General features: G+C 38.3%; 1 protein-coding gene across 1 annotated transcript; it reads right to left on the minus strand.

Annotated features, from left to right (window-relative positions):
- Positions 1-6,803: 6,803 nt before the first annotated feature.
- Positions 6,804-7,379, minus strand: LOC139863995 (uncharacterized). The gene has a single exon (XM_071852589.1). The coding sequence runs from the start codon at positions 7,377-7,379 to the stop codon at positions 6,804-6,806; it is 576 nt and encodes a 191-aa protein (XP_071708690.1).
- Between the last annotated feature and the right edge of the window lie 1,037 nt (positions 7,380-8,416).

The following is an 8,416-nucleotide window of genomic DNA, read 5'->3' on the forward strand; positions in this document are numbered from 1 at the left end:
AAGGGCACATCTCATGCATTAAAGATTCATAGATAAGCAAACACAAGTGATTTGGCTACTCATAGCAAAGATTACACTAGCAATAATCATAAAAGCATCAATAAACATCATCTTGAGTGATTACAAGCTAAGATTCAAAGATAAATGAAGATAAACAAAGATTACAAGCAAAGATTCAAACTAGATGAAGATAAAGTGAAGATTACAACTAATTGATGCAAAATATGTAAAAGTAAAGTGACGATTACAACCCAAAAATAATAACAATAGAAAGATCTAGCAATAATGAAGATGAAACTTGAGCTTGCTTCCTCCAAATCACCTTAGAACTCTAATGGATGATGAAATTAGGGTTTTGTGTGTGAAATTCGGAGTAAAACTGCAACTCTCTTGAAAATGACCTATCACTTTCTATTAATAGTGGTGAGAAATTGGGCTAAAACAGTGCCAGGGGCGCCGCTTCTCCTTCTGGAGCGCCGCTTTTGGCTTCAATTTGGAACGGTGCTTTTACTTCTGGTGCGTCGCTTTTAGCCTGATAGGAGTGGCGCTTTTGGTCTTGAAGAACAGCGCTTCTGCTCACTAAGAAGAAATGGAGACAAAATGTGGGTGATTGCGCCGCTTTTAGTTGAGGTGCGGCGTTGTTGGGCTGTGAGGAGCGACGCTCCTTTGTCTGCAGCGGCGCTTTCGGAGCTGTTTCCTGCACTTGTGATTTTTTTGCACTTTTTGAGCATTTGTTGGTCAATTTTACACCAAGTTAGGCATTTTTCCTTGAGTCGACACTTTGGCGTAGCAAAACAACTTTTAAGCCCCAACGATCATCAAAACCGAATAAAATGAGGTCGATATTGCGTAATAAATATATCTAAATGGAGCAATATCAAACCCCCTACATTTGAACCTTTCTTGTCCTCAAGCAAGCAAATCAATAGAACAAGGCTTGAAGAAGATTAACATTTAATGATTAAAGCCAAAGGGCAATGATTAGGCAACAATTTATACCTTTTGAGAATGAGCACTTTGTTGGCTATAATGAACTCCATAACCCTTTTAAAATTGTCGAGGACCAAGCATTCTTCTACTCTACTTCTTCTACTAGTGGCATGAACATAAATCAACGCTTCCAAAATCTTCAATCACCACCAAATCAACTACAATTCAAACCTAGGTCTACCCGAAACAATCATTCCCCGGTCAAAGTTAACTACATCACCTAAGAGGCCATCAAACACCAAATCATCAAGCCTAAGACTTTTCACAATCAAAACTTTGACCTCATTGACCTTGACCAATTGTTTAGGATTCGCGGGATAGCCATCAATCAAATCAAATAACAATGTTATTCGCAATATAATCAAATTCACCACAATACAAACAAGGTGACTCAAAATATAGGCAAAAAGCTCAAATCACCATAAAGCTCACAAAATGTACCCAAATTGAGAATGGGTCATGAAAATCGTCAAAATTACCGTTCGCCAAGAATTCCTTCGTGTAGTAAGCATATGCCCCAAAAAGTATGATCCTTTAGTCAACCCTGTGATGGCTATCCCTCTTCCACCTCCATGCCCCCAAAACACCTATTTTTCGTCAATTCCATGTTTAGGGTTAAGATGGGTGCGCCAAAGCTAGGGACTGGGTACCCATATCTTTATTGGTCAACCGGGGCTCGGGTCTACCGGCACTCATCAAGCTTTCTATCACAACTCTATGGTTTCTCTCATAGTAGGGCGAAAGCATTGACGGAGGTTCGTGGAATTAGGGCCCCACGTGGCTAAGATAAGAGATCCATCAATTTCAAATTTTTGGGCGGAATTTGAATTCCTTGACGAGTGGGTGTGAGCCACTCAGGAGTGATAAAGATGAAACCTTTAACACCCGGCTAGGGAGACTTTACTCCCCAAGTGAGACAAACTTAACTTGGGAGACTTACTCCCAAGCTTGGAACAAAAACTTGACTTGAAAGACTTTACTTTCAAGTTTGATACCCGAGAATACATGGAAGACTTTACTTTTAAGTGTTTGTTGTTCTACTTCCCACATAACAAGCTTTTATGCTTATTTTAAGAAAAGGTAGGAAGTAGTTACTACCCTTCCGTTAGTTGAAAGATCAACGGGGTGCCATAGCTTTTGGCTATGGGTTATGTTGTCTAGCAGCACTAGCACGAAGCCATTACTCTTCATCAAGAAGATAGCATACGTTGAAGCTCGGTGGCTCCTCTTCCCTCGGTATGATACATCGGTTGAACCATCTTGAAATGATGAGACAACCAATGTTAATATAAAATGGTGTGGATTAGGAAGTGTCCCACACCAAGTAGTACGAAATTCTGGAGACTTTACTCCCTACCAAAGTGGATGGACATGAATCATCCTGAAGTGTTAAAGCACGAAGCTTTAAACACTTGGTTTTTTGAAGCAATGTGCATGAAAGACTTTAACTTTCAAGCACAAGTTTTGATTTGTCTTTGAGTTTATCATTTGGAGCACAAAATCACATGAAAAGTGAAAGACTTTACTTTCACTTGGTATTGCAATTGCCAACACAAGGGAAGACTTTACTTCCCAAATTTTGAAGCACAAAGAGAAAAAGACTTTACTTTTCCCAAAAAGTTCGAAAATTTTCACAAGTTTTAACCATTTTATGTGTTTATGATGTAAGTTAATGCAATGGTTAAAAACTTGTTCCAAAAATTGATCAACAATGCAAGTTTTAATCTTTATAGAGAATATGTGATAAGTTTAACCCGAAAGTTCAAAATGACCAGAGATTTACTCTCCCCCTGCATTTAGTTTGATGCAACGCCCTCATTGTATTAAACGAAAAATTTTCAAAAAAATTGAGGGACATTTTGAATTAGAATAGAGAAGAGAAGAGAAAATAAAAAACCGGAGTAGATCAATTGATCTTTGTTGTAACCATTCGAGAAACTTATTTACCAAAGAATTTCTTGCATGTTGTTGCACCACTTGTTGAGCCAAAAGAAGGAGCCAAGTGCATATGGCATTCCCTACAATTGAAGTATGCTCACAAGGTACAAGAATGTGCGTGGCCATACGCGGGTGAGTATGAGCGCCCACAATAAAGCCACAACGATTCAAAGATATCAACCAAGTTATATCAACATCTATCGTCATAATGATACACTCAACCAAACAACCTACTTCATCAACATCACATGCAAAAGATAATCTCGACGCTTCACAAACAATCACAATATAACGATAATAATAACCAATATCACACATGCATAATTCTAAGAATCAACCAACATATCAAAGCGACATCAAACACACAAACAACCATAGATAGAAACATCACGATCCTAAAAAGTGTTGAGTTATTACATGCCATGATCAAATTCAAATTTTTTATCCAGGAAACACATGCCCTCCGGATACAAATACCAACATTTACGACACAAATTAAATTATTTTCAAACGCATCATGATCACCGAGTAATTGTTTAAACTACTTCCCAAACCATCCACCCATAATTATTACATGCGAACGATTCAAATTAAAAAGTTTCACAAACAAACACCAAATGTTTTAACCAAAGCAAGAGTAAAGAGAGTGAGAGCACAACCATAAAAATTACCACCAACTGTACCCTCCGGAGTAAGAGCTTCTAGATTGGTCCGAATTCGGGTAGTCGTAATAGTTCGGTGGCATAGTCTGATGGTTTGGATCTTGTGGTTGTTGATTCTTTAAACTTTCAAAGTAAGCAAACTCCTCAACTCTCCTATACCCTTCATTCGGGTCATAATCAATGAAAGATTGGATCCAGGGTGTTGTTGATCATATAGGTCATATGTAGGAGCAAAAGGTTGTTGAGTATTCAGGTCCGCATGGCTTAGTTGATTACAATGGACTTTCCATTGTGAGACTGAGGGAAGCCCCGAGAAGTTGTAACTCGCCTCGTATGCTTGGTTTTCTTGGTTGATGTTGATTTAGTTGAATTGGTTTGCTATCCAAGTTGGGTCATACTCGCTCGGAACACTACTCTCTTGACCTCGAGCTCTACTACTTTCACGTCTAGCCCTTTCCTCTGCTTCTTCCTCTGCTCTTCCATAATCAAACCACTTTCGCATGTTTTTGTTCATGTCCCTCTTTAGAATTCGACCTCCCTTAAAATCCACATACCCAAATGTAGCCATTTCACTGACCGTGAACCTCGAGAGATCGACCCTCAAATACTTTGCAATCCTTGTAACCAACACACCACCCACAGTACCATTTTTACCTTTTGTTCCACTCTTGTCAAAAAGATAGTCAGCAATCACATGGGGAACATGGATATGTGTCCTATTGGCAATTTGGTGAGTAAGCAAAATGTCTAGATAAGATATTTTCTCATTGCTGTGGTAATGGTAGTTGACCGTATTTGCAATGAAACGAGCTATTGTCCGAAGGTCATGGGTTTTAAGGGTGTTGGCTACAGTTTTACCCGAGCCAAAAACTCCATCACTAATTTCATGCCAAGCCATAGGGTAATTAAAATTTCGGGGGTCGATGACCGGAATGTGGCAATTCAAAAGGTAATCCCAAAGGGAATCGATATCTCTAAATTCGGTATATATTCCTAGGGCTCTGATAAATTGAAGCATGCTCATCTTTCTTTCTTTCCCACCCAATTAAAAGGTCATGTAATCCGAGTCAGTGATGGTTGCTACCTTAAAGTTTACTATCAAGGTGGAGGTGAACTCTAGGGTTGGGACGGCGTAAATGGGCTCATTATACCTAAATATTAGGACCCAGGGGTTGATTGATAAATTCCCATATGGAGATCGAAAAGACTCTCAATCTCATTTGTAAAACTGCCCTCATCCAAAAGGGACCAATTAATGGTTTTCCCAGGATAGAAAGTCTTCTTGAGCCTAATCTCCAAGCCATCCCTAAAAAGTGGGTTAAGCAAAATTTGTTGTAGCCAAGGGCCTGTGGAAAGCCTTTGGGTATCCTCGAGGACTTGTAGCATTTCCTCATCCTCAGTCTCCTGAACTGGGCGTTTACCCCTGCCCTTAACACCGATACTTTTCTGACGTTTCCCACTACCTGAGCCACCCTGTGAACCAAGTGACCTTGTTGGATCATTAGTCTGCACAGCAAGACAATAAATAAAAACATTGTGGAGAGATAAAAGTTATCAAACAAGAATTTACTTTCAAATTCCAATCATAATTTCCAAGTTGATTGCAAAAATTCACAATTGGTTTCATCATGTAAAGCATGTACGTGTATATCAAACATGAATGAAACAAATTGCATTTAGACATGGCAATAAGTGAAATCAAACGAGACCAATAACTTAGTGAAATTTCAAACTCTTACAAAAGGTTGCACATTTAACTCATGCAATAAATTGTCTAACAATATGTAGTATCATAAGCTAAACATGTAATATATTCAACTATCAAGCTCCTCTTGGTTAAACATGGTCAACATGAATCAGTTGCAAAAAGTCAACCCTAGTCAAAGCCTAATTAGTTCAAAATTCGACTAAGACAAGAGTATTCATCAAATCATATCAACTTTAAATGTTATGACATTAATATACCGCAAACAAGCACGTTATCACTAATCACATACTCAAATTAGTCAAACCAAGTCAAAACCCTAGCTTATGAACCCTAATTTTTAATTTCAAATCATACAAGCATGAAAGATGGATTCAAAGCAAGATAACCATGGTAGACTAACAATTAAGCATCAACAATAATACTTAACACTCTAATTTGGCTCGAAATCAAAAACTCCCAAATTGGATGAACCCTATTTCAAAGTTGAAATCTGTGTAACTAAGCATGCAAAACATGTTAATCAACAACAATGTAGTCTAAATTCATCAACAAATTGAACATTAACATCATAATACAAGCATAATCTACTAATTAAGCATAAAGAGAAAAATTGTAAAAATCACCCAAATCATGTTAAAGAACGAATTAAAATGATAGATTCTTAGTTTTCCCATGTTATATGATGAAGATTTGCAAGAAAATTGATGTAATTTGAAGTTATGGGTCGATTTATGGTGATTAGGGTTATGGATGCGCCGCTATTAGAGAGAAAAGTGGAGTGGGTGTGTAAAAGTGAGGTTTGGTTCGTGCAGAATTGTTTAAGTACCAGACCAAAAAGTGCCGCTTTTAACCCAGGTGCGCCGCTCTTGGCGAGAGCAGAAGCGGCGCTTTTAGAGAAAAAGCGTCGCTCGTAGACACCCAAAAGCATCGCTTCGAGATACAAAAGCGTCATTCTTGGCTACTGATCAAAATTGGTTCCAAAACACAGGTTAAAACGTTACTCTTGAAACAAGAGCATCGCTCTTGTCAAGTAAAAAGCGCTGCTGCTTCAACAAAAGCGCCGCTTTTGCACCTGATTGCAGTTTTTCTCATTTTTAAGCGCAGTTTAACCAATTAACAAACTATTTTTAGATTTTTCAATTTAACAAAGTGTAGAAAAGTTAACTAGATACAAAAATAACTAAATAAAGAGAATATCATACAATCCTACATGCAATGCAATTAAAGAAAAGTATAAACAAGGTTGTGGAAATTGTTTAACGAGTCTATCACCCGACTCAATTTCCACTTGGGTTTTAGCTAACACCGGGGTGGTAGACCTCCCCTCCCCTTGAACTAAGGGAACCATTACCTTGACCACTTTTATTCATTAGCAACATTACCCAATCATTAATCGCCTTGGTCTCCTTGATTAACTCCAAAAGTTTGCATTTTTCATGTTTTGACAAGTTTGATACTAAACATTTTCTCACCTTCTCATCCTTTTGGGATGAGACATGATGAATTTAGCCATATAACTTTCTCATTGACTTATCAAGAATATCATTTTTATGATTAAGCTTACTTGGGACTTTTCGGGTCAAACCACCACCACATCTAGTTGGTGAACCAACTCGTTTTAGGCTTGTAGTACATTGCACACTAGCAACAACTTGTTGTGTGATTGAAGGTTTTGGTGGTAAATTAACCATTTTTCTCTTAATGCTTGCACATTTTCCTTTGTCTTTAAGGGTCAACTTCCCGGTTCTAAAGTCAAAGAAAGAACCTGCGGTTGCCAAAAATGGCCTTCCCAACACTAGGGGTACAACCGGGTCTTCCTTTATATCAAAAATTACAAAATTGGTTGGAAATTCCATGTCCCCTACCTTAACAACTAGGTCCTCAGCGATCCCCACGCTAGGGTTAATTGTTTGGTCAATTAATTTCACTCCCATTTTGGTAGGTGAAAGGTCTCCTAGTACGAGTTTTATATAAATGGATAAGGGCATGAAGTTTATGCTAGCCCCCAATTCGGATAATGACATAAATGGTTCCGAACCGTTTACTTTGCATGGTATTAGGAAAGGTCCGGGATCACCCATTTTAGTTGGTTAGTTTTGTTTTCTCAAAATTCCATCACACCCCTTAAGTAAGAAAGTGGTGGATGCTTGTTTAACCTCTCCCTTCTTGGCCATAAGTGTTTTCAAGAATTTCCCATAATTGGGCATGTTTTCAAGCACTTCCGCCAAGGGGAGTTTAACATAAACATTATTATTTTCAACTTGGGTCAACTTACAATCCACATCCTTTGGATGTGTAGGAGGCAATGGTTGAGGTTGTGAGACCGGTGTCTCTTTGTTTCCTTCGATTGATATAGTAGATTCCTCAACTTCCTTGCTTCGTTCTTTTTTATCCAAGATGCTTTCTACCCTTACTTCCTTCTCCAAGTCACCCAATTCAACCCTCTTCAACTCAACCTCTAGATCTTTGCATATCAACTCGGTAGCTTCCATCATCATAACAATTTTTATTTGATATGGAATAAACTCTGCTTCTTTCGAATATCCGAGGACTTAAACACTCCGAAGTCCATTGTATCCATATCCAAAGCTTCGTCTAAATCAAACTCTCCCTCATCAAGATCAAATGCAAAAACTTGAGGGGATTCGATTCGATCCTCCTCTTCCATTGAAGAAATTGAATTCACTTGAGCATAGTTGTTGTTAGGATTTGATGAACTTACTTGGTTGGGGTTTTGACTGGTAGTGTTGCTGTTTATTGGAATAACTCTAGTGGTGTTGTTGTTGTTTTGGTTTTGTTGGTTGTTACGGTTGTTATTGTAGTTGGTGCTTGGGTTAACTTGGGTGTTGGATGGTAAAGTTCCTTGAGGTCTTTCGGCAACTTGACTTGAAAGTCTCCCAATGGTGCTCTCAAGGTTTTGGAATGAGGCTTTGTTGTGTCGAATTTGTTGCTTCAGGAACTCATTTTCCTTTATCAATAACGCTTCGGTGGATTCCGCCTTCTTGATATAAGTTTGCATAAGCTCTTCTATTCCTTTAGAAGGTTGGGAAGGTTGGTTATTTTGTTGACTTTGTTGGTTTTGTTGAATGTAACCTTGGTTATTTTACGGTTGACTATA

Source organism: Rutidosis leptorrhynchoides, chromosome 8, assembly GCF_046630445.1.
Source record: "Rutidosis leptorrhynchoides isolate AG116_Rl617_1_P2 chromosome 8, CSIRO_AGI_Rlap_v1, whole genome shotgun sequence".
NCBI classification, from domain to species: Eukaryota; Viridiplantae; Streptophyta; class Magnoliopsida; order Asterales; family Asteraceae; genus Rutidosis; species Rutidosis leptorrhynchoides.